Genomic DNA, 27,603 nt, shown 5'->3' with positions numbered 1-27,603 from the left:
CCCGTGTCCCCTGCATCGGCAGGCGGACTCTCAACCACTGCGCCACCAGGGAAGCCCGAGAACATTTTTTTTAAAGGTTGTTTTTTTAAAAAATTTATTTTATTTATTTACTTATTTTTGGCTGCATTGGGTCTTTGTTGCTGTGCGCGGGCTTTCTCTAGTTGTGGCAAGCGGCGGCTCGTTGCGGTGCGTGGGCTTCTTATTGCAGTGGCTTCTCTTGTTGCGTGCGGAGCACGGGCTCTAGGCACCTGGGCGTCAGGAGTTGTGGCTCCTGGGCTCTAGAGCGCAGGCTCAGTAGTTGTGGCGCACGGACTTAGTTGCTCCACGGCATGTGGGATCTTCCCGGACCAGGGCTCAAACCCATGTCCCCTGCATAGGCAGGTGGATTCTTAACCACTGCGCCACAGGGAAGCCCTAGAGAACATTAAAAAAAAATAAAATGTGTGGAATTCCCTGGCAGTCCAGTGGTTAGGACTCTGCGCTTTCACTGCCGAGGACCCCGGTTCAATCCATGGTCGGGGAACTAAGATTTCACAAGCCGAGTGATGCAGCCAAAAAAAAAAAAAAGTCATTATATTTTGCATGTTGTTTTATAACCTGCCTTTTCACTTAATAATATAGTGAATATTGGGCATATTGGACATCACATAGCTCATTTAACTAACCCCCTATTCCTATTGATACTATTTTAAACATTTTGGTAATTTTAACAGATAACTTTAACTTTTTTGTTATTTAATATTATTCATTTTTATTTAATTATTGTTATTTAATATTTGCTGCATTCGTAAGAATATATGTAATGGAAATGTGAGTTTCGACCCCCACCCCAGTGAGGGCTCATCATGGCCAACGCTTGCTGTGTGTGCCTCCCCAGCCCGTGTACCCCACCGCCGAGCATTTGGGGGGTGCACTTCCACTGCAGTCAAAGGCCACACACTAGCAGCTTTGTTCCCAGAGTGGAAGGTTCACATAAGAAATTCCCCAGACTGAGGCTGGGAGAGAGCCGCGGAGCCCTGGATGAGCCACCCTCCAGGCTGGGTCCACACAGTTAACACTCTGGAATGTGCTTATGGTTAGAAAGAGCAGGACAAGTGAGGGGAGTAGCTTCCGCTCATCAGGGCCCGAGATCAGTACCTATTTTCCCGAAGGAGTAATGGATCACTAAGCAGTAGCCCTTGTGTGACTTGTGCGTGTGTTGACAACTCTTCCTAGGAGGTCCAAGGGGAAGCCTGTTGATTATGCAAATCATATTGGTATTTATTGTTGGTACTCACCCAGGACTCCTGTGGAATTCATAAATAACTCGTTGCCTCACTGTTGATGCTGGGAATGGAAGACACTGTGATGGGGGCAGGGGCTACAGGCTAAGCCCAGAGCACCGCTTCTCTGGGCCTCTCTCTCCCGTGAATGAGGGTGACCACGATGTGAAACTAACAAGGGCCCTGTGCTTCCGGCACTGTCTCCATCAACACCTGCCGGTCCTGGGGCCGCTGCTTCATGTTGTCTGTTCCACGAGGCTGCAGCCAGGTGCTGTCACTGGGTCAAGATGCTTTCCACTTGGAAAGCCTTCGGAGTGGTGCTAATGGCTGAAAGTTTATCATAGATAGAGGGGGCTTGACTGGGGGCACTGAGCCACCCACGTCCCCAGAATAAGTTACACAGTCTAAGCTGTTACTCAAGGGCCTCTGCTGCGAGCCCAGCTCACCGAAGGCCAGCCCACACCCCAACAGGACTGCCAAGGCCATGGGGAGATAGTTTCGGATTTCCCCCTGAAAAATACTGCAGCCCTCGCTTTGCCTCCTGATCAGGCTCCCCTGCAGAATGCAGATCCCTGCCACCCCCCGCTCCCCGCCCCCCGCAGCGGGGCGCTCACGGCCTGCAGGCCAGTGCCAGGCGATGGGAAATGCTCAGCCAGCGTCTGCCCTCCGGGAGGACACGCCCTGCACCAGATGCCACCCCACTACCTGTTCAAAGGCAGCTCTCTGGTCATCCCCACCACGGGAGACCTGAAGCAGGCCAGGCTGGCCCGGCGGGGTCTCCCCCTCATTCGGTGAGATGGGTCTGTCCCAGCCTGGAGCAGCACATGCCCACTGTCGGCTCTGGTCAGGGACTTTCTGTCATCCTGCTGGCCTGCTGGCTGTTTTGAATTCTGTTAGCCAATACATCGCCTAGTGCGCCCCACGCCTCTGTGCAAACTCCCCCCACGCCCTGAGCGCTGCACCTAACTGCCTTCAGTTTGACCTTTTAATCTGACACCTGGTCACCGCCCAGGGCTGAGGTCCTGTCCCCACAGACCCTCCCCCACACTGCTTACGTGCTCTGTTTGTGGACACGCAGGAGTAAATCTGCTTTTCAAACACCGGGAAAACCTATTGTTTATTTTCTTCCTTCTACACCACTGGGGGCCTCTCTGGGTCTCTAGGGATCCCAAGTTCCTGAAATGGAGGCTTCCTGAACGCCAGGCACCACCCCCATCTTTTGGAAGGGAACCCCAGCAGAGCCCTCGGCCTCTTTCAAACCTTTGCTGTGACATCAGGACTGATGGCTGCTTTTTCCCGTCAATGTTTTTGAAGCTTTTGGGCTCTCAGCACACAATTATTTATGGAAGCGGCTCCATCTCGCGTGCTGCTGTCCGGGGAGTTCTGAGCAACCAGGAACCGTCTCCAAGAAGGCACAATCACGGCAGTCCTGGGAACACGCTCCCACCAAGACCGGGCTGGCTCCACACGTCTCGGCACCAGAAAGACTTTTGTTTGAAAACGTGTGCTTGTTTCCCTGACAGTTCAGTGTGTGCCGGGGGCCATTCCCTTCCCACCCCTCCTCCTCGTCTGTAACGCAAACAAGCTCTCATCAGGAAACGCCTGCCGGCGTGGATGGAGCTTTAGGAAAAAGCATCTTTCGTCCACTGCAGGGCCTTCCGTTGTTGCTATTTTACGTTTCTTCAGGGTTTTCACGTAGCCTATGTGTGAAGAAGAGCTGATAAGAATCAGTCCTGGGTCTGTGCCTGGTAGAGCTGCGACCGTGGGGCGGAAGTACAGCCGTGGTCCAGGACCTCTCCCTGCCCTGCCCGTCTCGGACAGGCCCTGCTTCGGAGAGCAGCTGGGGCAGTTCATGAACATGGGAGATTTAAGTGGGCTCTGGCATCAACAGATGCTGTCCCTCCCCCCAGATCCCGGGGACCCCTGGCCCTGTCTCCACAGCGCCAGGCTGGCCCCCGTGGCAGAGCAGTTCGGGGTCGGTCTCTAAGGCTGACCTGGGGGACCTAGGTGGGCTGCATCTAGGGCATTTTCTGGACAAACGCTATGCCCTGCACAGGAACCTGCCTTTCTTTTCAGCACTCCTGGGGCTGGAGGCTGAGCTTTCTGTGGGGTGGGAGGGTCAATGTGATGAGCCAAGGGCCCCGGGGTAGTAGACGGCCAGAAGAGCACTCACCCCCTGCAAAGCCTTCTCCCTCTCCCCGTGTTAAGGCCTGCCAGTTCGAGGCTGGTGTGTGCCCCTCAGCCAACTACATCCAACTGCTTGAGCTGGGTCATGTCAGTTCCCTCCCCTCCCAGAGCCTCTCCAAGCCATGCCCATCAAGGGACCAGCTCTGGCAAATAAAATAATGAATCATAAATTTTATTTCAAAATGTAAACGTCACTAAACATGCATACACGTTAAAACAATAAAATTTACAATTTAGTTAATTTTTTTTCTTTTTGCATAGGACATCATTACAATATAGAATCTATGCCTTACAAAATACATACAAAGTTTTATCCGAGCAAGCCAAGGCCAGATTGGGAACTGTACAACTGTAATACTTCACTGTAGTGATCCAGGAAAGACGAAACATGGCCTTCAGAAGCATGGTGTGGTGCTGGTTAAAAAAAACAACAAAAAAAGTTCCTATGGAAAAGGAAAACGTGTGCTCGATGGAAATGGTCTTGGACCCTTGGATTCTACCTTGGGATTTTGGCAAACGATTCCAGAGAAGTTCCATCAATGGCTTTGGGAGGAGGAGGGGCCCTTTATGCAGAGTCCCGGGGCAGCAGAGACCCGGCGTGCACCCAGCCCACCCACACAGCAATTCCCGGCCCTGTGGGAGCCACAGCGGCCTGCGCCCAACAACCCACAGCTGCTCGGGAGAGCGACGCCTCCAGCCCTCAGGGTCCTCTGCACTTGGCACGAGGGACTCTCCAAGGTGAGGCGAGGGAGCAAAGCCTCCCACCCACACACCCAGACAGGCACCCTGACCCAGGAATGGACGCCTCCCCTCGGGTGTCTGAGCCACACTGGGAAGTGGCCCCCTGCTCCACGGAAGGCAGGTGGGGAGGGAGGCATCTGGCCTCGGACAGGCGGCCCTGGGCTGAGTGGGAGAGACGGCCTTCACCCAGACCTGTGGTTGCCAGGCAGGCATTCAGCTTGGTTTCCAAACGAGCACATGCAGCAGCCTGTCGCCATGTCACTAGGAAGACGTCCCGAGCCCTGAGAGAAAGCTGCTTATGCGGCCCCGCCGGCCCCCATGCATCCTGTGTCCCCCACAGGGAATGCATGATGCCCAGGGCAGGGGAAGCCACTTTCTCCCATCCTGTTCATCTTTAAATAAAAGGAGTAAGGTTTTAAAGCTGCATGAGAAGGGGAGAAGCTGGGTGGGGTCGGGGGAACACTGCAAGTCCAATACCTCGATGGGGGTCAGTAGAAACCAAGTGTGGCCCCGGGCTCACGCCTCCCACCAAGTCCAACTCTTCTAACTGATGAGACAGAGTAGCAGGTGGGGGAAGGGCCTCTCCCTAAACGGTGTTCAGGCATTAATCAGTAGTAAGCTGGATTGTGCATCCGAATTCTGGTACAAAATTCTCTGGGATGTGTCTGGGACAAACCTTTGAAACTCAGCCTCAGAATCGGGAAAATCAGTTACAGGACCTGGCTTTTCCCAGGGTGATCCTGAATTCAAAAAGGGTCAGCCCACACCCTTGATTTTAGCTTTGGAAAATATGGTCACCAGAATCGCACGTGGAATCTTTGGACAGAAAGATGTGGGTGACCTGCAAAGCATTTCTTACCGGCTGCAACGTGACGGATATATCAGGCCCTTCAAACCTTCCAGCACTCAGTCTTTAAATGACTTTAGAAAAAGGGTTTAAAAAAAAAAAAAAAAAAAGTGATATCCGTCAGAAGTCAAAAACATCAGGTAGCCTTGTAAACACAGCCGAAACCAGGAGTTGAGAAATGAGGGGACACTATTGCTCAGATCATGCTTCCCTGTTCGGTGGCCCTCTCGTTTGCTGAGCTCTAGGGACGAGTCCCTGGGGCGTGCTTTGACGCTGGCAGCCACCTTAGCACCTGCTTCTGGCAAGAAAAGCGGCCAGTCTTCTGGAGACACTGGGCTGGGGGGGGAGGAGACTTGGAGACCCCGCTTCTGCCGCACTTCACTTGGACCCCAGGAAGCCACCAGCCCTGTCTGTGTGTCCCCAGAAGAGGGCTGGGGGCCACCCGTGGCCCAGCTGTCTGTCCCCGCCTCCGAAATCACCTTCCCTGGTCTGAGCTGTGACCCAGGGCATGGGGAGGTCTGGGGACCCCAGTGCTGCTGAAGTTTGCACCTGGAGGCTGCACCCTGGCGAATCCTGCACCTGCCCGGATGCATGGCCTCAGAATAAAGGGGGGTCATCGTGCACCCCGAGTGCCGTGGGTGGGGTGCAGCAGGATGTAGGTAGGGCACCTCCAGGACCACATTCCCATCAAGGGCATCACTGCCCATTCCTACATAGCACCCAACAGGAGAGGACCCCAGGGCCCTTTGTGGAAGGGGCTGCGTTTTTCCCAATGGCTGTAGAATAGGGTAGGTGTATGGGGAGCTGACAACCCTAAGATGGCTGACGCAAAGAGGGCTTCCTTGTTTGGGACATGGGCTGAACACCAGCGCCCTGGTTGAGTCCAGGGTCACTTTTAGGCCTTTTTGGAGGGGAACTCTCCCTTCACTCAGGCAACCTTTGTTTTCAGATCTCTGCCCCCTTGGCCTTGCAAGCACTGGAGTCGGCCACAAAAGAAAGGTTTGAGTTTTCACTACTGTTTCTAGGAGTCCTGGGGGTTCCTCCGTCACACTGAAGCCAGCAAGCATGGCCATAAACCAGAAAAATGAAAGACCCTGAAACAGACCCAGGCCGGGAAGACATTCTACATCTTAGAAAAAAATGCAGGCTGTTCAGCAGGGTCGCCCACCGTGTAACTGCTTTCCGTGGGGGTCTGAGCGAGCGCGGCCTTCCGGGGCCTGCCACTGCACTCTTCTCTTCCACACGCACTCCGCGTGTCGTGATGATGAGATGCTAGCAAGAGCCCATTCGAACTTAGCCTGAGATACATGGATTTTTCCCACCCTTCAAGTGAGATGAATTTTAGCCCCAGATGAGTCAGGCTGCCTGCTGGCTGGAACCCCAGGCCGAGTGCTTGGGGCTGCCGGGCAGGAGTTCCCTCCAGGTGCCCTGAGGCAGAAGAGCAGTGGTCTGTCTCCCGGCCAGGCCCACTTCAGAAGGACCGCACCCTGCCATTAGACGAGAACTACTTTGGGAACGAAGACACACTCATCTGCCGAAAATAGCCAACGCCTGCATATTTCTGTTTTAAGGCAATGTCACCCTTCCATCTATCAGACGGAACAGCCCTGGGTCACTTAGAGGAAACATTAAATTAAGTGCTCTCTTTGGAAACAGCAAACGCCCGCTCTCCCTCCCCCACCCCCCCTACCCCGCCTCTAAAACAAACCACTCTTCTTTTATTCCACGATGACTGGGTTTAGAGTCCTTTTACCCCCTTCCTATACGCAGAGAGCAAGGGGGTCGGAAACCCTTCTTCCTCTGCGACGCTGCGGGCAGGTCACAAGAAGCCTGGCCCCTCGGGGCACGTGGCTCCTTCTCCCTGCCTTCAGGGACCCGTGCGTGGCGAGCACACCAAAGGACTTTGGAATAAAATTCCTGAACCTGGAATGTGAGTTCCTGAGACATGAAGTGTATTCGGAGTGTGGCTTTCTCTGCCCCACCCAGAAACTACTTTGGGAGGGACCTCCGAGGGCCCTTCCGGGCCTCACTTTGGAACCGGGCGTGAAGAGCTCTCACCCCAGGTGCTCAGGGCACGGCTCCATCCAGGTGGCCAGCATGTCCCGTTCTCTCTCCTGGACCAAATGTGAGCATGGCTGTCACACAGCCCAGAGAGAGCCAGGGTGGGGCCACCCCCTCACCCCACGCCATCCCCGCCTGGCTCCCACCCATAGCAAGAGCAATGCTCCTGCCCAGCTAAGGAGCTACCATGCTACTCAGAAGCCACCACCACACCACTGGCTGATCCCAGCTAACACACAGCAGAGTTAGAAATGGGCACCCGGAGCGCTGCAGACAGCAGACTGCCTGCCCCTGGCTGCTAGGGACAGAGGGTGCCCATCTGCTCTGGAGCCGCCCAGGGGCTACGAGCACCAGCTGGGCCTGGGTCTCCGGGGTTCCTCTGTGCTGCATCCCTCGCCGTGATTGGCTGGGGGTGGAAGCAGGATGACCACAACCAAGGCACTCTGGGCTCAGGGAAGCCCCTCTACGGCCCTCTGAGGTCCCAAGGATCATTCCTCCTCATCGAAATGAACAGAGGTCTCTGCAAGATACCCCAAGTCCTTCCCAAACCCACACTCCCTGCCCCAACACACACACACACACACACACACACACACACACACACACTCACACACACTGTCCTGGGGACTTGTATTTACAGGCCCCGACTCCCTGGAAGAAGGGAAGGGAGGTAACTGGGCAGGTGGTGGCTTCAGCTCTCCACTGAGGAGTGCGCTGGAGCCCAGCCTGACCCACCTACCCAGGTCAGAGCTCCGGGAGAGACGTCCCCGGCTCTCTGCCCGCCCCCGTCAGCACGGGAAGGCTGGCGGTGGGGGCCCTGCACCCTAGTGCCCCACAGGCCGGGGCCTCCCAGGTAGGAGGAGAAAAGGAGGAGGGGAAGGGAGGAGTCCAGGGGACACAGGGCTCATGGAGAAGCTGAGGGTTCGCCAATTCTGAGCTGGGGACACGGTGGGTCTGAAAAAAGCGTTTCCCACAACTTCCGTCCGGTGCTCCCCAGGGAGGAAAGAGAATGCACGTTCTCCGACTGCATTTCCCATGACATCCGCCTCGCCACCCCCCAACGTTCCAAGTCACAATGTTCCGGTCTCTTGCTACGGAACAGTCTCTGTGAAGTGCCGAGCACGGCCACAGCAAGCCACACACACAGAACGTCTGGCCGGGTGGCCCCGCTTTACCCATCGTGTCAAACAAAGGCATCCCAAGAGCAGGGCCGGTCGGGGAGAACGTGGGAACTGGACGCACCAATGACACCTTCGGACACCCTTGTAGGAGGCCAGTCAGAGAACGTGCTGTAATAGTGGAAGGTCCTGGGGACTTCTGCAGGGACACAGCAGTGGGCGGGGGCCCTGGCCATGCGGACGTCAGATGGTGCAGCCGGCTGCCCAACACGGGTTTGCATCTCTGCTTCCAGCGCTCCGAGGGGGAACTGGGCAGGGTCCCGGAGGCGAGGACCCCTACAGTCTCCCTGGGGAGTGCTCCCCTTTACCCATCACGCCTTAAGGCGTCCCTCTGAGCCGCCTGCATTCTGAGCCCACTGCCAGCTGGGGCGAGGCTGAAGCTGGAAGCACAAGGTCGGTGACCACGGCTCCAAACGAACCGACCGGCCTATCCGCCGCCTGCGCTGAGCTCCACCTGCACTGCCTTGCCCCCAGTGTGTGCCCAAACCTAAAAGGAAATTCCAGAGTGCAAATCTATGTACAGAGTAAGGCGGCAGGAAGGGGGTGTCCTCACTGACCTCGTGGAACATGTCCATCCCTGAGAAAGGGGGGGTTCAACACCGCTGCATCACCTTCGTGGGTATGTCTCTTGTGCAATCGTGGATGGTGTTTTTTGGAATTTTTTCGTTGTTTTTTTACAAATTTGACACCTGAGGTGAAGAAAATCGTTTTTTTGTTGTCATTGACTTCATAAAGTTCTCTCTCTTCTGATTACAAAAGGAAACGACACGGAATCACGGGAGGAAGTGAGAGCATCTGCTCATGGCTATGGTAAGGAGGAGGGGCCGCGGGGCTGGGCGGGGCCTGGGGTGGGCGTGGTAAGTATGGGCGTGGCTTGCAGCGGGCCCCGCCCCACCCCCCGCCCCGCCGCCTGCACTCAGGGCTCAGGGCGAGCTGGCCGGGCTGATGGTGGGGCTGCTGGCGTCCGAGCGGCTGTAGTCGCTGAGCGAGCCGGTCCGCGAGCCCCCGCCGCGCCGCTGCAGCATCCCCGGGTGGAAGTTGGCATGGCGGCGCGCGTGCTTGGTCAGGTGGTCGCTGCGCATGAAGCGCTTGTCGCAGATGGGGCAGCTGAACTTCTTCTCGCCCGTGTGCGTGCGGTAGTGCCGCGCCAGCTCGTCAGAGCGCGCGAACTTCTTGTTGCAGTCCTGCCAGCTGCAGGCGAAGGGGCGCTCCCCTGTGGGCGACACGGCAGAGGGAGGGTCAGTCACAGCCCACACCCCAAGCCTGCCCCTCCCTCCCTGCGCGCCTCCCTCGGTGCCCCGTCTCCGACAGCCTCGGCGACAAATCCTTCAGGGTACAGGTGTGGGTGCCAGCGCCCTCCTGTCCGCAGGGTGGATGTAAGCGGACATCTCTCGGGAGGAAATGGCAGCATGCCAGGTGCTGCGGCCCCCTCAAGTACCCGGTACAGCGTGCCACGCAGCACCCTCTGCAGGCCTGCAAGTTTGGCCACACCACCCTGGCCCCACCAGGAGCCCTACTCCAGAGTCCCCAAGCCCTGCAGGGCCTGCAGACAATTTGCTGATGCCAGTGCCCAGCCACCATTCAGACGGTCCACAGTCTCCTCATCTGTACCATGAATGGGTCAGGATGGACTATTTCTAGGGCCTGAGAGTCTACGACCGAGATGTCTGTTTACCGCAACAGGCTCCAACTAGAGTCTGCTCCTCCTTTCAGAGATGTTCCAACATGGCCAACAGGCAGCAGAGGAGGAGACTGCGGGGTGACACCTAGAAGAGGGAGGTAAGGAAGGCTGGCTACAGTCAGGACCTCGCCCCTCCCTCCCGTCCCCTGCTCAGGGCAAGGGGCAGGCCAGCCTTTACCCAGGCAGACTCTGAACCACGCACACACACAAAATACATCAATTGCACAGGGAGAACCAGCAGGGGGTTCTAGCATCCCAGAATGCAGCCCTCTGGCACTGGGGGTGGCCACACAGTACACTTTCCTGCCCCGTTTCTCCCCCTCCCTCCCGGACTCTGGCCCTGAAGCCGAGAGCCAGCCCTTGAAGCTGGTCCACCAGTGCTCAGCAGAGGAAATCTACACCACCCACTCCAAATGAGCCCATCAACCTTAAATATAAACAGACACCCAAAGATGGCCAGACATCCAAGGAAAACCAGTGGCATGAAAGGGAAAGGCCAAGAGCAACAAAACCACTGACTCCAAAGGAAAAAAGAGTAAAGCCGGGAAACAGAAGAGAATATTAAGCTAAAAATTCTAATTAGCATTCTCAAAGAAATTTCAGATAAAATTTTATGCATAAAGCAAACAGGATAAAAAGGAAGTTCAGAGAACAAAAAATTGTGTTTAGAAGTTGGGAGTATTGCTGCCCAAACAAAAATTCCATAGAAAAGCTGGAAACATACTCAAGGAAATATCCCAGAAAAAGAGAACAAAAAAACAGCTCTAGAAAATACGTGAATGCTTCAGTGTTCTCTGTCTCCTAGCGATGCTGAAGCTGAGAGCTGTGTGTGGCTCTGTTTGCTCTTCTTATTGATTTTCTGTTATGGGGGGGGGCAGCGTGGGGTGAGGCGGGGTGGTTTCACAATCAAGCAAGAGAGCAAACCATCACTTCCCATCTGTTACTAACAGTAAGAGCTAGAAGTTCAGCGTCACAGGGAATCAATCCTGTGGGTACGACGTCTAACTAACAGAAGACATTGAGGAAAAGAACAAAAAAATGGAGAAGAGGAAATTACCAAAGAAACAATAGAACAGTATCTGTCAGAGTTAAAAAAAGGAGACAGGAAACTAACATGGAAAGGGTTATTAGCACAGAGGTGGGCCGGGGAGTGAGTAGAGGCTCCTGCTGTGAGAATATCTGCAATGTCAGAACACTAGGTAAGAAGAGGAGATCCCAAAACTTACTGGAGAGAAAGGGGAGAAGCAGGTCGTCCGGGAGGGAACAAGGTTGGGACACACGCCAGACTTCTCGTAAGTTACACTAGCGGCTAGATGACAGAGAAACACAGCCTCCCAAGTTTACCTTGCACACTCTAGCAAAAATAAGAAAAAACTGAGAAGCCAGGGAAGTCAGTGAACAATGAAGGGTCATCCCAGGACAAGAGTGAGGGACACTTGGTGGGCCACTGGAGCTGTGGGCCAGGAATCACAGAGGGAGCATTACAAGAAGAAAGGGAGCTCCATGTACCATAGAGTATGATCAAGAGGCTGAATACATTTCAGGACACGGCCAAGGCACATACTATTCTTTGGTTAAAGGGAAAAAAGAGAGGCAATTAGTAACTCCAGGAAAAATAGAAGACATGTGAGAAAATTGTCTAAATTAGAAGCAAACTAAAATGCCACATGATTATGAGCAATGAAGGAAGAGCTCCGAGCCAAACACTGTTTTAGGGTCTTTTTGTGTATTATTTATCCTTCATAACAACCCCATGAGGTGGCAGAAGGGAATGCAGTTCCAAACACAGGCCCTGGCATACGGAAGCAATCTTCACACAGTCGTGATCATGTGAACCCTAGCACTACTTGTCAGTGTTTAGAGTCGATCTTATAGACAAAGTCCATACTACTGATTCCTGGCCCCAGGAAAGAATGTGGGTTTAAGGGAAAGGTAGGAATACACCATGTGCAGTCAAAGGAAATCTCTAAATGAGATTAAAAGCTATAAGGATAATCAACAAAAGAATTAAAAACAATCATATAACCATCAATTCAGGAGGAGGTGGGGGAGGGGTAGGAATGAGGTAATTCCTTAAATTTCAGGGTAGGGAGATAACGGATGGCATCTAAAGTTGATAAAATGAGAAACAGTAATAAAATCATACAGTTTTATTTATGGCAGTAACCACCAAGACAACTAAAGTCAGAGCAGTATTGATCTCTAGAAAATAAGGCTGAATTGGGAAGAGGATTTTTTTGCTGCTGCAAACTCTTTTGTGTTATGTGTCTTTTTAAAAAATCATATGCATTTATGTCTTTGATAACAATAAAAAGGCATGCTGAAAAATAATTCTTTAAATATCTAGCCCCACACCAAACCATATTTAAAGAAAAGTCAGAATTTTAAAACTGTTAATCGGTTCTGGGGTGGGGGAAAGAATCAATACAAAGTTTGAGAAATGCCGCACACTAATCCTACCCTAGGAGATTCACAGTGCACAGTTATCACTTAAGTGCTTGGAAAGGTCCAGCACGAAATACAGTGGTGTCCTTTCACGTGACGGGCGCTGCACTCGAGACTTTGGTGCATGCACCAGGTCCAACAGATGAGGCCCAGCTCCTCTCTCCACGGTGTACTGATGCATGGCCTCAGACAAAGGCCTTAATGCCTGAAGGGGGGGGGGTAAATAGTGGCCCCACCAAAGATTCGTCCAAGTGCTGACCCCTGGAACCTGTCAATGTGACCTTATTTGGGAAAAAGGTCTTTGCAGATACAATTAAGGTAGGGATCATGAGATGAGATCACAAACATTTAGAAGAAAAGGGGAAAGGACTCCAGGGAGTGATGTACCCGTAAGCCAGGGGACTTGGAGTCTGGGGCAGCCACCAGACACTGGGAGGGGGAACTAACGCTGCCAACTTTGACTTCACACTTCTGCGCTCCAAAACAGTGAGAGAGCATACTTCTGTTGTTCTAAGCCACCCAGTTTGTGGTTAATTGGTTACAAAAGCCACAGGAAATGAACACAGTGCCCCATCCCCACAGTGGGGTCCACGTGGGGAGTCTACAGGGTTGCACACAACCAGCCCTTGGCACTGTGCCTGGTACAGGCCCAGTGCTTACTCCCGAGATGTTATTTTTGTTCTTATCTATTATTCTTGTCACCTAGGTCTCCTCAGATTTGGGCTGGCCGGGAGGGGCAGGGGTTGGGGGTGCTGGCACAGAACCAGCCCAAAGCCACACTCAGCCCTGCTTCCCTGCTAATAAACCCCGTGTCCTCACTGGGTGGCTTGTCCTTTTCAGGGTCCTTCTGCTGCAACCCCGGGAGGCACGTTAGATGTATATAATTAGAGATGGGATGCATGACCCCAGGGCGGCAGCGAAAGGCAGCATCCAACAGGATGGGATGCTGGTGCCAGGCAGCCTGGTGGCAGAAGGTGGGGAAAGCCCAGCATCGCTACTCGGCCAGCACGCAGCCCTTGGCCTACTGGGGCATCAGCAGCACGACACTTTTATGGAGCACAAAAGCAATGCCCAGCCCTGGGAACGTAGGTGTGATGTCGACAGACAGGGCTCTCCCTGGTCCGTCCTCTACTCTTCTGTCAGCCCGTCCCCGGTGGCCAATAAGCTGGTCCACAGACAGACGGATAAACCATTCAGAAGTTATGATTCAGGCTGGCAAGGAGCAGCACCGGGTTTCGCTTGGCTGCCCTCTGAGTGGTGACATTCAAGTGGCACCCGGGAGGCTGACCAGGAGCAGCGAGAGAACTGCGAACGGATGGGGCAAAGGCAGTCTGTACAGGGGGACAGAGACCAGAGACCTCCACAACAGCACTGCTCACCCTTTTAGTAAGGAACCCGGGGAGCTTCTGTTTACCTGGGTTACGTGCACTGACATTTATCACGGAAATTAAAACAAAAACATTTAAACTCAAGCACACATTCCAGTAGCTGTCAGAGGGATGATGTCATCACACATCATGCAGCCTCTGGAACGTTCCACTGTATTCTTTTGAGACAATAAAGGACAAATAATGCTATTATTATGAAAATAGTTCTGACCTTATCGCCCCCTGGAAGGGTCTGGAGTACTTGCAGGTGTCTCTGGGCCTCACTTTGAAAACCGCCACTGCAGCTCAGGGACTGACCCCAGGTGGCACGTGGCTGAGCTGAGCTAGGGAAGGGGCGGTTGCACCCAGAGCGGGGCAGGGGCCAGCAGGTCCGGGACCGGCGGGGCGTGCACCCGTGCACCAAACAAAGCCGAGCCTCTTCCCGGCCAGGCTCAGGTTCCGCACCTGCCTCCTCCTGGGATGTGACCGGGAGACAGCAGCGGTACCGCGGGGCTGCCACCGGAGGGCGCGAGGCCCAGCGCACAAGGGACCCTGGCCCTCTGGAAGGGAGACCCGACCCAGACCCCAGACCCCTGAAGGGAGCCCAGGCCTCCTGCAGCCTCCCTGGAGCCTAAGCCTGGGATGGGCGCACTTCAGGTCGCTCTGCCCGCCCCCCCCCTTCAGAAGCCAGGAGGGCGGCACGTGTGTGGGCGGAGGGCGCAGTGGGACAGGATGGCGACAGGGCCTAGTGAGGGAAGGAGGAAGGGGGCTGGATGCATAGGGAGGAGGGAGGGCCAGGGTCACTGTGGGGGGGCGCTGGGGACCCAGGGGCTGGAGGGTGGGTACCCGCCAGTGGGTGCTAGGCCCCAAGGAGCCAGGACTGACGGGTGTGGATAACGGTGGGGGCAGGTCGAGGACCTGCTGGTGCTGGTCGTTGGGGGCGCAGTGTGGAGAGGAGCTGGAGGGCCGGGCCTGGGGGTATACGGTGGCGGGAGGTGGATAGTTGGGGGCGGGCGCACGCAGGTAGCGGGTCATGGGGGCGGGCGGGGGGCACGCAGGGCGGGGGTTACATAAATGTTCCCTGGCACCCTGCGAGGCGGCCGAGAGCAGTTGCCTCATCTTATCAGGGAACAGGGCGTCCCACACTCTTGCCCAAGCCGCAGGCCTGGGCGGGAACAGTATGTTCTCTCCGAGAAGCCACAAGAGGCTCCTCGCGGAGCCACCCCCCTTGGCCCCGCCCCAGGCCCGCCCCCCGCAGGTGCAGCTGGGCTCACTAGTGCGCATGCTCCGGCTCAGACCGCCTCCTGCTCGCCCTCCGTCAAGGGCGTGTTCCCCATGACCGCCCTCGCCCCATTCAGCCTCGGCCAAACTGCCAGCCTCCACAGGGTGAAGGGAGGTGCTGGCTCCAACAGCACCTACAAAAAAAGACCATCGTGGCTCTTTTCTGTCTGTGAGCCTCTGGTGGGCAGTCAGGGGCGGGGAGTTGGGGTGTGTGTGTGCCCTGAGCCAGGACCAGAGCAACATCTGCACAACAGGGCCCCTTCTGGGCAGTGAGTGCCGGGCTCTACTGGCCCGGGCTCGGGGATGCCTGGCTGAGCTTCCCTCCGTGGAAGGGAGAAGGGAGGAGAGGCATCTCTGACCAGGGGCCCTGGGACAGAAAAGCAGCTGGTGCAGGGGTACCCAGGCCTGCAAGAGCAGAACTCAGTGCAGGTGTGTGTCTGGGGGGTGATGGTGAGAGGCAGGGCTGGTCCAGAGAGTCAGAGGGTGGCACGGGGAGAGGCCTCCACGGGAGCCCGGGAGAAACAGCTGCTCCCGGGCTCCCAGGCCCCAGCTACTCGCTGCTAGCAAGAGGCCTGTCATTCATCAATAGATAGCTCCAATCTGTGGTCGCCAGCATAGGGCTGCTTCCAGCTCCCAACCTCAAAACGGCCACGTTCTTCACTCCTGGGAGGCCCGCTCTCCCTCCCACTCTGAGGCATCTCGGCAGATGGCCGACCACTGGGGCCGATCAACCGCCAGCCTCTAAGGAAAGCCAAGCCGGCAGCCTTGGGGTCAGCAGAAAGGCCTGTCCTCTGAGGGGGGAGGATGACTTTCCTACTTTCTTTAGGAGGCCATTCGGCTACTCTTCTGGTGGTTTACAGACCCACATGGAGCTGACACACAGATGCCCCGTCTCCTGGGAAGTCCAGGCTGCAAGCTCTTACCCACCATTGTACAGGTGAGAGAGGTGAGGCCCAGGAAAGTGAGCTGCCACTCAGTGGGGTCCCCCTCACCCTAGGACTCAGCAGGCAGCAGAAGAGGCGATTTCTGCATGGAAGCAGCCCCTGCAGGGGTCAGCGCCTGCCCCTCCCCGACTCCTGCGCTCCTACTCATTTGTCGTGGCCGCATCTCACAGTAAATGTGAGGGTTAAGTGGGAGAACACACAGGTGCTCAGAGGAGATATGCTGTTATCGTTGGTGGGGCTCCTGGGAGCGTCCCCGGCCAGACACCGGCCAGTACTCATCTCTGCTGAAACAGCCTGGCCCTGGCCTTGCCCCTGCCCTGGGTGCTCTCCTCCACCGCTGCTGTGGTGCACGCGTGTGGCTCATCACACGCTCCTGTGTACTCTTGCACATGCCAGGGCTGGCAGGACATGAAGGGAGGCGGCACCTGGCTGGAGACTGCTACACACAGCCTGGGGGCACGGGTTAAACAAGAAAATCCGCCTTCTGCAGATGCGTGTGTCTCCACGTTTGTACAATGGATGCAGGTGTATTTTTATTTGTTTTTTTTGTTTTTTTTTTTGTTTTGCGGTACGCGGGGCCTCTCACTGCTGTGGCCTCTCCCGTTGAGGAGCACAGGCTACGGACGCGCAGGCTCAGCGACCATGGCTCATGGGCCCAGCCGCTCCGCGGCACGTGGGATCCTCCCAGACCGGGGCACGAACCCGTGTCCCCTGCATCGGCAGGCGGACTCTCAACCACTGCGCCACCAGGGAAGCCCAGGTGTATTTTTAAAAGTAGACGTTTTTGGTTGTTGCTTTGCCTTGCTTTGTTTTGGAATAGGATAACTTGATCCTAAAATTCATTGAGCAAAATAAACAAATAGAAACAGCCAGAAAAATACTGAAGAAGAAGAAGGAGGTGGGGGGACTGGACCACCAGATGCAACATGCCGTCGCACAAGCTGCTGACCAGCCGTGGAGCACCGCGGAAATGCCCGGACCAGATTCTAAGATCATAGGAACTGTGTAGCAGAAAGCAGTGACACCTAAGGCAAGGCGGAGGGGCAGTGTCCAAAAATGTCTTAGGACAACTAGGTAACAACCTGTCCATGCTTCACACCTTAAACCAGGCTAAGTTCTGAATGGGTCCAAGATTTAAACGGGAAAAGTGAAACCACAGATGTTCTAGGGGAAAACCTGAGAACATTCCTTTAAAATGCTAAGACAGAAGTTATTTCTATGAATCAAAGTCTAAAACCCATAAGTGAAAAGATTGATAAATTTGACAACAAAGTATAAAATATGTCTCCACGGAGAAAGTCACACGGAAAGGCAAAAAATAAATAACAAACTGAGAAAAATATATCTGCAGCTCTTGTTACAAAGGGCTAATCTCCAATACAGGAAGCGTTCACAGAAATTAAAAGGAAAACAATACTCAATAGAAAAATAGGCAAGGGCTGTGGCTGACAGTTCATAAACAGGAGGTACAATGACTCCTGAACATCTGAAAAGATGCTCAACATCACCCATCAGTAGGCAAATATAAATGAACCCCCCAGAGACACCTGACTTTTCACCTATCAGGGTGCGACGGTGGGAACAGGTACTCCCACACTTTGCTGATGGAAGTACAAACTGCCACACTCTCTACGGAGGCCGACTTGGCAATAACTCTCCAAATGACAGACGCGTGTATCCTCTGAACTCACAACTTGGGGGAGCTGTCCTACAGACACACCTGCACACCTGCAAGATGGGATGTGTGCCCGACTACGCGGTGCAGCAAGAGCCTCAAAACAATTCGTGCCCTTCCAGGGCCCGTTACATAAATTTAACGAACACCCGTAAGACAGAATCCTGTGAACAAGGAGTGGAACACGTTCTGAACTGAGACGGAAAGGTCTCTGAGGGACAGCGCTGAGTGAGAAAAGCAAGGTCCCGAGCAGAAAGCACGGTCAGGAGGCCGAGTACTGCGTGCACACCCATGCGCGTCTGCCTGTGTCTGCAGAGGTGCTCTGGGCGGGCGTCTGAGAACCTGGAGCCGAGGATGGTGGGGGCAGAGAGCTGAGCGCACAGAGGGCAAGGAGGACTTGGAGAACTTTCCTTGGGAGACGTCTTAAACCCCTGGATTTTGAAACACACAGTGTATTTACCTATTCAAAAACTTAAAAACAGAAATCTGTAGCAAACTAGGAAACGGGAGCCACAAATAACACAAATTGAAAAGCCGGTGTTAAATGAACAACGCTCGCATTCCTGGCCAGGCTGTTTCCACAACACATCCCAAATCCCACCGCCACAGATACCAGTCCAAGGGCTCCCCTTAGAACCTGGCAGGGGGGTGGGCCTGAGAGCATGAGAAACTCAGGAACAGCAATTAAGTCCAATCTGCTTTTCTAGAAGGAGTTCCCAGGGCAGGACCCCAGGGCTCCAGAGCCCCTGGTCCCACTGCAAATGGGGTTGGAAGGCATTGCCTGATAAAGAGTTCGACAGACCTGGCCTGACTTAAAAGACCGCGGTGACGCATTCTAACAGCAGCAGACCCAGGGCTGTAATCATGCGCTGGAGGTCCCCCAGGCTCCTGTCATAAAAGTCGCTCTGTCCACCCTCCCAAGACTGACTGACACTTTGGAACCAGCCCAGGTGGATGGGGCAGGCGCATTCACCCCACTGTCAGGACGCAGACCCCAAGTTCCAGGCAGGAGAATCGGTGTCCTCTGCCAGGGCTCGGTGAAGAGGTAGGAACTGGGGGTCCTGTTCAGGCTTCTGGGAAAGGGTTTCCTCTCGGACCAAAAAAAGCCAGGATGAGGGCAGGGCGTGCGCGGGGCTGGGGGAGGGGGCACAGCGCGGAAGAGCCTCTGGGGCCTTGGGGGACTGGGACGTCGGGGGTGGCACAGTCACCAGCGGCCGCACGGAGAGGTGCGAGGAGACTCACACCGGAGCCAGACCGCAGGCCAAGCCCCTGGCCAACCTGGCCACCCCCACCCCAAAGAAGCCAACTCTTCAAGGTCAGCCGGGGCCCCTGGGAGAGGGCCTGGTCCGGTGGGCCACGTGACCCCCTTCCTGTGCCACTCACACGGGCACAGCAGCGCCCTGCTCTCACCCGCTTCTCCACACAGCCTGTGCAACCACTCTGGACCCACTTCCTCTTCCTGGGCCCCCTCCGCCAGCCCTCAGTTCCTCCCCGCTGTGCCTGCCGGGTAGACCTGGCTGGCAGGGACACCACGGCGCACAGGCGTGTACTCTCGAGGTGTGCTGCTTGGGACCCCACCCACCCCAAGATGCAGGCAAGGGTCAGGACGGACCATCTCAGAGACAGGGACTGAGGTCGAAAGTCAGAGTGACCTCCCCCAGCTCACACAAGGCGTGGCTGGCCCGCGTCCAGCTTTCCTCCTTCCCCACCGCGGACCGGGCTCGGCTGTGGCCAGCTGCCCATGCTGACCTCGGCCACAATGTCCCAGGTGAGAGCAGGAGAGGAACCCTGGAGGCCAGAGGCCCAGAGGCCGGCACCTGCCCTGCCGAGACCACCCTCCCCACTCACGCCACAAGGCCCCCCTTGGCTCCCCAGGGAGGAGCCAGCAGCCCCCCAGCCTGGGCAGGGGTGTCCCTGCCTGCACCCAACGTGTGCGAAGCGCCGGGCGGCTCTCTCCTTAGAGGCTGGCCTGTCTGCAAGGACTGGGTGCCCAGAGGCATCACCCTCAAAACCAGAGCCCGGCACCCCGCCTCCAGGCCCAGCACCTACACCTGGCCTATTCCAGGTGCAAGAAGCAGGCCCTGTTTCCCTCAGGGAAAAGAGTCACGAGGCTCAAACAAAACAGAGCCAAACAATGGACTTTTCATAGTTGACTTCATAAAGCAAATAAATCAGAATAAAAATGAGTAAGCCATTATACTATAGTCCTAAAATCCCTTTGGTTTTTGAGGGAGCTGATGCAAAAAAAAAAACCTCAGTCACTGACCTACTTTTGCTACAACAGTTGAAGATGCAGAGGACCTACCCGAGACACCCAGGAAGGAGCCCAGGAAAGCTCCCGGGCCCCACCCTCAGCAGCCCAGGTCACCAGACCCACCAGTGCCCGGCTAGTCTCAGCCACTTGGAGCAGTTTATACCCAATTTTGTTTGTGGAGAGCAGATGCTGGAGCAGTAGGCTGGAGGCCTTGCCCTGCAGCAAACCTGGGTGCTGTTCCGTGCATCCTGGGCTGCACACACGGCGCGGGGGGGCCACCCACCGCCCCGCCCTCTGTCCACCTGAAGAGATCCGCACCGCTCACTCTGATGGGGGAGAAAAGCACTCTCGGGGGGCCTTCCAGATCAGGGGACAAAGGCCGGCCCCTCCCCTGTCACAGGCCTGGCTAGGGCCTGCCCTTCTCCTCACATCCTGCCTGGCCCTCCACGTGTCCCTACGCCCTCCTCCGGCCCAGCCTGGAGCAGGTGTCCAAGGGAGCTGACCCTGGGGACACGGGCCAGGAAGGAAAGCAGAAGCCATTCTGAAATCCCCACCCCTGCAGTGCCCCCAGAAACCTCAGGGCTGGAGCGACCCCTTCCTCTACAGGCTCGCAGGGGACTAATGCCTACGGAGGGCCAGTGAAAGCTTCCTCCTTCCCCCGGGACCCCGAGATGATGCTCCTTGGAGTTGCCCCCAAGGTCACCAGAACCAGGCTTCACTTGCTGGGTGGGGCGGGTGAGCATGGAGCCGGCCGGCTGTCTCTAGGATGTTCTCGCAAACCACAGGCAGGGGTCCACTTACACACGCAGTTCCATTCCCACGGGCCAACCAGGAACACAGACCACTGAGCGGCTGAGCCCCACTGTCCTGTGCACGTGGGAGACGCACGTGCTGCATAGCTGTAACTGCAGGAAGGACGCATGGTTATCTTGGGTGATCTAGGGAAGACGGGACTCACACACATCCTTTCTGAATTCCTCTAGTTTTCAAGTGCACTGCTTTCTGCAGTCAGAAAGAATGCAATACACCAGTGACGTATACATACGTGTCCATACATATCTATATACGTATACAGATATTACAGACTTCTGTTACAGAATAACAGTCTCACCAAACTCCAGCTCAGCTGACTGGGCCTACTTCTATGGAAGCCAGCACCCCTGGCCTCTGCTGAGGGAGCAGCGCTCATTTACACGCACGGGCGCACATGCCTGCAAAGGTCAAAAGGACCACATGCCAGGAATTTCAGAAAGGTGTTTTCCCTGCGCTTGCTAAGGGTTACAAAACACATTGGAAAATTTCCGTTCCCAAGGTCCCCTTTCAAACAGCAATAATAAAAAACCAATGGTTTCTGCCAGCAGGTGGCCAGCAGCCACTCCAGAAAAGGGCTCTGGAATCTGGCTCTGTGTCTCTGTGTGTCACACACACATACACACACACGACTGACTCACAACCCCATGTTTCTCCTAAAGGGACATGCAGGGAGAGGCATATCGGCTCCCACCCCAAAAGCTTCCAGATCCCGGACTGCTACCCACAAGGGACTTTCTCCAGGTGACTGAATGCCCTGTGTGAGTCGTGAGCTGAACCCAAAGAACAGACACAGATGTTTCCACTTCTTTCTTCTCTGTTTGATGGTCACATCACTAACTGCCTCCAAAGAGAAGTTGCGAGCATCTTCCCCGAGCTGAGGGGAGCAACTCGGTCAAGGACCCGGCCCCCTTGACTCCAGTCTTGTGGGGAGTATCCCCTGCCTGGGAATCTGTGAACTACTGTACACTAGCCCTGGCGGGACATTTCAGGCCTTTCAGGCTATCTCATCAGAGATTTTCTCAAACACCCCAGAAAGGCAAAGACATGAGCTTGGAATCCAAAATTAAAGATCCAAGTTTATTTACTTGATAAAAATGTTCTTCACGTGAGGCTGATCAAAAGCAAAGGGAACTCGTATCCGAAATATATAAAGAACTCTTAAATCTCAACAATAAGTGAACATTTGACTGTAACGCTGAACAAAAGACCCAACCTCAACTGAAGAAGATGTACAGATGGCAAACACCATGTGAAAAGTGCTCAATATCATTTGCCATCAAGGAAATGCAAGTAAAACCATGAAATGGCACTACACACAAGTGAGAGCGGCTAAAATCCAAACAACTGACCGTGCTAAACGCTGGTGGAGTAGCTGAAACTCTCATTTGCTGCTGGTGACAATGCAATGTGGGACAGTCATTTTATAAGACGGTTTGACAGTTTCTCATGAAGTTAAACAAAGACTCACTAGACAAGGCAGCAATCCCACCCTAGGCATTCGCCACGGGAAAGACCCTTTATTCACAATTGGCCAACACTGGAAGTCAGCATTTTCTGCAGGTGAGTGGATGAACACGAGCTGCATCCACACAATGGAGCACAATTCAACCATAAAAAGAAAGGAACCACTGATTCATGCACACACAAATGGATGCATCTTAAATGCATCTTGCTAAGTCGAAAAAGCTAGACCCTAAAATCTATACCTTGTATGACTATTCATACGACCTTCCGCCAAAGGTAAAACTAAGGACAGAACACGCACCAGGGGTTCTAGGGGTTGAAGGATTGGGAAGTGGTTGACCACACAGGGGCAATTTTAGGGCGATGGAACTGTTGTGCCTGGTGCTGGGATGGTGGATACAAGACTCTCTGCATTTGTCAAAACCCATAGACTGTACTTCACCATGAATGCGCTTGAATATTTGCAAATGTTTAGTCTGTAAAGGCGGCTGGGGATCCCAGGATGGAAGGCAGACTGGGAGAGCAGTCTCTGGCCCTATTACAAACACATGGCATGGCCTCTGGCGGTGGGGGGTTGGGCAGGGACAAGGAGCCGACAGGAGGAACTGCACTTGAACAAAGCTCTAGCTTCTCACGAGAGAATCCAGGGTAGACAATCTCCGAAATGCTTCACACGTATGCTGGGGCTGAACAAACAGGTGAAGGCACGGTGGGTGGTGGGAGCCTGTGTCTCACTGTTGGAGAGGGTGGTTACAGCTGAACCAGGGGGAGGCCAGTGAGCCCTTCCTGGGGGGCTGCCCTGGTGTCTGAGACATCATGAACTCATGAGACAGTGTGAACCCATGCTTAGACCCAAGTGCACACAGAGGGATAAATGAGTAACGGTATAAAGGCTAGGACTCATCCATGTTTCCTGGCTCTGTCCACTGGGAAGGGCTAGAAGCAGCAACACCCTGGGACCAAGGAGCACCACAGCACCCAGATCTTGGTTTCTGAATACCACTTTCCAGTAAAAGGAAACAGGGAACTGTGGAGGAAAGGCTCATTCTAGGACTAGAGCGGGAAACACACAAGACGAGCCTGAAGCAGCTTGTGAGGCCAGAAAGTGAGGAAGTACACAGAAGCCAACATGAGGGGGGCAGGTCCAAGGGACACAGGAGCTAACCTGACCCAGTCCCTGCCCAAGGCTGGAACGTTTGAGCAACAAAATAAATATCAGCAGTAAGTCACGTGGGTACCACTCTCCTACTGATATCAAGTGAAGAGAAGAGCACTTCACCTCTGCGGTAGTTTCCGCCCAAAGCCATAAACCCAGTCTCACCCCAAGACAAACACAAGACAAATGCAAATTGAGGGACATTCTACACAATCCCTGGCTACCATCCCTCACAACTGTCAAGGTCAGGGGAAACAAGGAAAGTCTGGGAACCTGTCCCAGCCAAGTGAAGCCTAAAGAGAGCTGACAGCTATAGTTCAAATAGTGAGTGAATTACAGAAAACCCATTGCACTCACATTTTGTGATCACGACAGCAGTGACCACGTGGCTTATTTCTGAGCAATAAGTCAGTACTTCTTAGATACTGCAAAGGGCTAGTACAGCGCCACTTGGGTAAAAAAGTAAATTCTGGTGAAAGTAAGTGATTTCCGAGGTTCCTCGGATGTGTTAGCACTGGCTCACACAGTGGCCACCTCTGCCAGCCAGACACTTCTCTGCTCAACACTTGCCCATTCCAAGGACAAACGTGTAGGAGCTGCCTGGTGACTGTGGCAGAAACAGCTAAGTGCCCACTGGCCCAGCACCCACTGTCCGGGTCTTCTTTCTTTTTTTGTATTTTAGAGTCTTCTCTTTCCTGACAACATGACTTTAGCTTTTGCGGCAGCAATGCACCAGGTTAAAATGCTTCCTGCCCGACTCCCTTGCAGCTATGATGGGCCTTGAAAACTGATTCTGGCCAATGAGTTCTGGATGAACCACTAGGTGTATTTTCACGATAGAGGGGGCTATATCCACTCTGCTTTTCATGCTTGCTCAGGGCACGTCCTCCCCACCCGGAGCCAGTCCCCCCTGCCTAGGTGAGTCCTCCCAGCCTGGAGTGAGTTCCAATGTTGCAGGACCAGCAGAGTCATGCGATCACCACCCTCTGGGGCAGCCCTCTCCTCTCCCCACACAGCTGCCTTCTTGTTTGCCCTGAGAAGACTGCTGGCTAGGGCTCTGGCTGTCCTTCCTGGATAACATCTCTAGACAAAAACAAAAGGAGGGCCCTGGCTGGCGGGCTGGACAACGCAGCCCGAGGCAGCAGTGGCGCCTGCGACGGGAAGGGGCTTTCCCTCCCAACGCTGTGGCAGGTACACCCCCAGGCAGCTCCCAGCTTCTGGGCAGCGCTCCAAGTCACCACCGACCATCAGACATCTGAGAAGAGCCTCTGACGTGGGCGGGTGGGCCAGAGCGCCAAACAGGCCAGCGGAAAAAGGCAGACCAGGGGATGCAGAGGGGCAGAGATGAAACTTCCAGAGCTGTCACTCACGCTCAGAAGTAAGATATGGTGTCTGTGAAGCAAGAACAGGATGCTCCTTAAAGAGAGGAGACCCAGAAACTTGAGTTTGAAAGCAAGGACACAGCAGGGGGATATGGCAGAGACTCAAATCTCAATCTCAGGGTTGCAAAGAGAACACTGAGAAAGTCTCACAGAAAAAGAGCTAAAGACAAACAAATGGATGACAAGAGAGCAAAAGTAAAAAAATGGAAGGATCCAGGTAAAGGAGCCCAGAGAGCCCGAGGACACAGAGGTGGGCCGTCATCCAGGGCGGGCAACAACGAGGCCACGTTCAGGACCGGAACCTGGGCCAGGCAGCCCTGATTGAGACCTTGCCCACAGTTCCAAGGAGAGAGGAGCACAGCAGGTACCGATGTCAGGAGTCAGGTGGCTGTGTCCCGGGAGCTGCCTGCTCCCCGTGATGCAGCTCTTATGGTGGGTGGGCACAGGGGCAGGCGGGGGACCCTCCCCACTCCCCAGGTCCGTGGTCACCGGTGGTGGGGTGGGGGGGCGTGCTTCAGGCTTCAACTCTCTTTATTCCACGTTACTCGGCGCTACTCTAGCCTGAAACACGTTAGACTTTGGTTTCCAAATGGGGGCACTCTGACATGTTGGGGGGTGTCTGGCGTCCCCTGCAGAGAACGGAGGGCAGCGGGGCTGGGGGGTGCTGCTCGCAGGCTCTGCTCTCTTGTCTAGCAGGCCTGGCCCGGAGGCTACCCTGCTCGCTGGACCTTACCCTTCCCCGGGTCCCTGAGGCCCACTCGCCGCGCCCCAGGCTGGGCTTTGGTCAGTGGCTCCAGGCCCGCCCTCTTGAGGCCAGGGTGGTGGCCTGCAGGCCGGGCTGGGGCCCTGGGCACTGGGCGGGGAGCGGGCCTGGCTGAGCCAAGCGCCATGTTGGACCCCAGACTCTCCACGTGTCCTTGGCCCTGGAGGCTGGGGAGTTGCAGCCTCCAGGGGTCCGAGAGCCAGGCAACGCCATGGGAGAGTGTGAGCGTTCCCAGAAACAGCCTGGTTTCTGTTTAAAAGGAGAAACAGAAGAGTCCTCCTCCTGTTCCTCACGTCCGTGCCCCAAGGGTGTAGGGTCCCCGCTGAGAAGGCCTGGGGGTCCCCGCGGCAGGCCCCGGGCCGCCCCCACTCCCAGCCAGATGGCTGTGGGAACTCTGGCCACAGACACCGCCGCCCCCCTTCCTGGCGCTATTCTTGGTGTGTGTCTCCCTTTGGGGGGAGGACGAGGGTGGAAATGATCAGAAGCTAAAATTAGCAAACGGCAAACAATTGAGGCCAGGAATCTGAGGTCGGCTGAGGATAACGATTTGTTTTCTGTGGCCCTGAGGTGGTTTGAGCAATAAAGGGAATTGAAAATGAAAACAAATCTGGAAGCTGCCCAATCCCTGCCGGGACCAGGCCAGACACGGGGCAGCTCGGGGTGGGCCAGCCAGATGGCAGGGCCTCTGCCCAGCAGGGCCCCTCCCGGGGCTCCCCTCCTCCCTCCCACGGGGACTTCCTGCTGCTGCGCTTCGAGCAGGCCTTCTCCCCCATGGCCTTGGTGACTTCCCTGGCACTAGCCTGGCTGACTTCTCCCGTGGAGGCTGGGGGTGGGGGGGGGGGGCGGGCCTCAGCCGTTGTAAACCCCCCCGTGGTTGTGCCGTTAAGCCAGGCCTCCGAGCTTCTGCCTAGTTCCACGGGGACTCGCCTTTTCACCTGACCCAGTAAAACTGTCTAGTGACAGACCCGGAAATCAGGCCCAACGAGGGTCTGCGACACGCCAGGTCACACGGTGGGGGCGGGGGTGGGGAAGGCAGAAGCCCTGAGCACACAGGGCGTGGCTAGGAGGCGGGCGCTTTGACTCCCGACCGCCCCCAGGGGGGCCGGCTGCACGGTGGCCGCAGATGGACAAGGGGAGGGCAGCCAGCCTCATCGGCACTAGGCGGTCAGGGAGCTGCACTTCCCTAGAGGTCGCACCCAGCGGTCCTGAGACCTGGAAGCAACGTCCTCCTTCACTTCTAAGGGCACTCGGCTTGGCCCGTAGATGCACAGCCTTTGCTAAAGCCCGCAGGGGCCTGGAACGCAGAGGCCACGGGGAGGCCCTGGCCCTGAGGATGGGGCTTCGTTCCCAAGGCACAGCGGCTGCCGGAGACCCTTCCACGGGGCCAGCCCAGGGCCAAGAGCTGGAGCCACCGTATGTGACTCCATTGTCACACGCGCACTCATCTCAGTCACCGAAGCTGCCGCAGGGCGTGTGCCAGCCCATACCTAGCCAGGAGGGCCCAGACCCACACTCCCCCTGGGGGGGTGGGGCGGCGAAGGCTGCATTTACATCTCCAGAAGCGCTGACCACGGCCTGGCCGGCCACCGCCCTGGCGACCAGAGCCATGTGTTGAGTAGGGAGCCGGGGGGCTTGAGGGGTGGAATCGGGGTCCAGGCAGAGAGTCCCCGGCGGACGCCAGCGCTGAGGAGAGACGGAAAGCTCTGGGCGTGGCTTGAGCCCCAGAGATGAGCAAAGCTTCTGCGGCCGCCTTCCCAGGACCAGGAGGCAGTGGCGTCTGAGGCCAAACTACACGCCCTCCAGCCCTGAGGGCCGGGAGGCGGGGTGTACGACAGGGTAGTCTGAGCGTCCTGGAGTAAAGAGTGGGTCTGGGGCCTTCCCAGCCAACCAAGTCCTGCAAAGCCCTTTGTCGACTTAAAAATATATATATATATGCACAACGTGAGAGCTCCGAGTTGTTAAGTTGTATTTGGGGCAAAATAAAGACTGCAGCCCAGGAGACGGCGTTTCAGAAACTGCTCCGAGGAGGGGAGGGGAAGGGAGGGGAGGGGAGGGGAAGGGAGGGGAGGGGAGGGGAAGGGAGGGGAGGGGAGGGGCCAGGA

The 27,603-nt window shown here is 55.6% G+C and overlaps 2 protein-coding genes across 5 annotated transcripts in view; both read right to left on the bottom strand.

Moving 5' to 3' along the window:
- Positions 1-3,874: 3,874 nt before the first annotated feature.
- Positions 3,875-6,693, bottom strand: LOC129392520 (uncharacterized). Its single transcript, XM_055087877.1, has one exon. The coding sequence runs from the start codon at positions 6,108-6,110 to the stop codon at positions 5,127-5,129; it is 984 nt and encodes a 327-aa protein (XP_054943852.1). The 5' UTR covers positions 6,111-6,693; the 3' UTR covers positions 3,875-5,126.
- Positions 6,694-8,971: 2,278 nt separating this feature from the next.
- LOC112066475 (Krueppel-like factor 13) overlaps positions 8,972-27,603 on the bottom strand; it is a 30,575-nt gene continuing 11,943 nt past the window's right edge. The window contains exons 1-2 of one of the 4 annotated variants that reach the window (XM_028494938.2): positions 26,989-27,124; positions 8,972-9,489 (exon numbers count right to left, since the gene is read on the bottom strand). In XM_028494938.2, the coding sequence (XP_028350739.1) occupies positions 9,200-9,489; positions 26,989-27,109 (411 nt within the window). In that variant the 5' untranslated portion in view covers positions 27,110-27,124 and the 3' untranslated portion in view covers positions 8,972-9,199. Of the gene's footprint in view, positions 9,490-14,001; positions 14,968-20,724; positions 20,913-26,988; positions 27,125-27,603 lie in introns of those variants that run through there. The other 3 variants (XM_028494937.2, XR_003681627.2, XR_003681628.1) reach the window with 3 other exon arrangements.

This window comes from Physeter macrocephalus, chromosome 11, assembly GCF_002837175.3.
Source record: "Physeter macrocephalus isolate SW-GA chromosome 11, ASM283717v5, whole genome shotgun sequence".
Taxonomy (NCBI): Eukaryota; Metazoa; Chordata; class Mammalia; order Artiodactyla; family Physeteridae; genus Physeter; species Physeter macrocephalus.
The sequence above is the reverse complement of the archived record's forward strand: the minus strand, read 5'-3'. Positions and strand labels throughout refer to the sequence as shown.

Bases quoted from the DNA above. Each gene is read 5' to 3' on its own strand.
- LOC129392520 (XM_055087877.1), bottom strand. From the start codon at position 6,110: ATGGCCATGCTTGCTGGCTTCAGTGTGACGGAGGAACCCCCAGGACTC.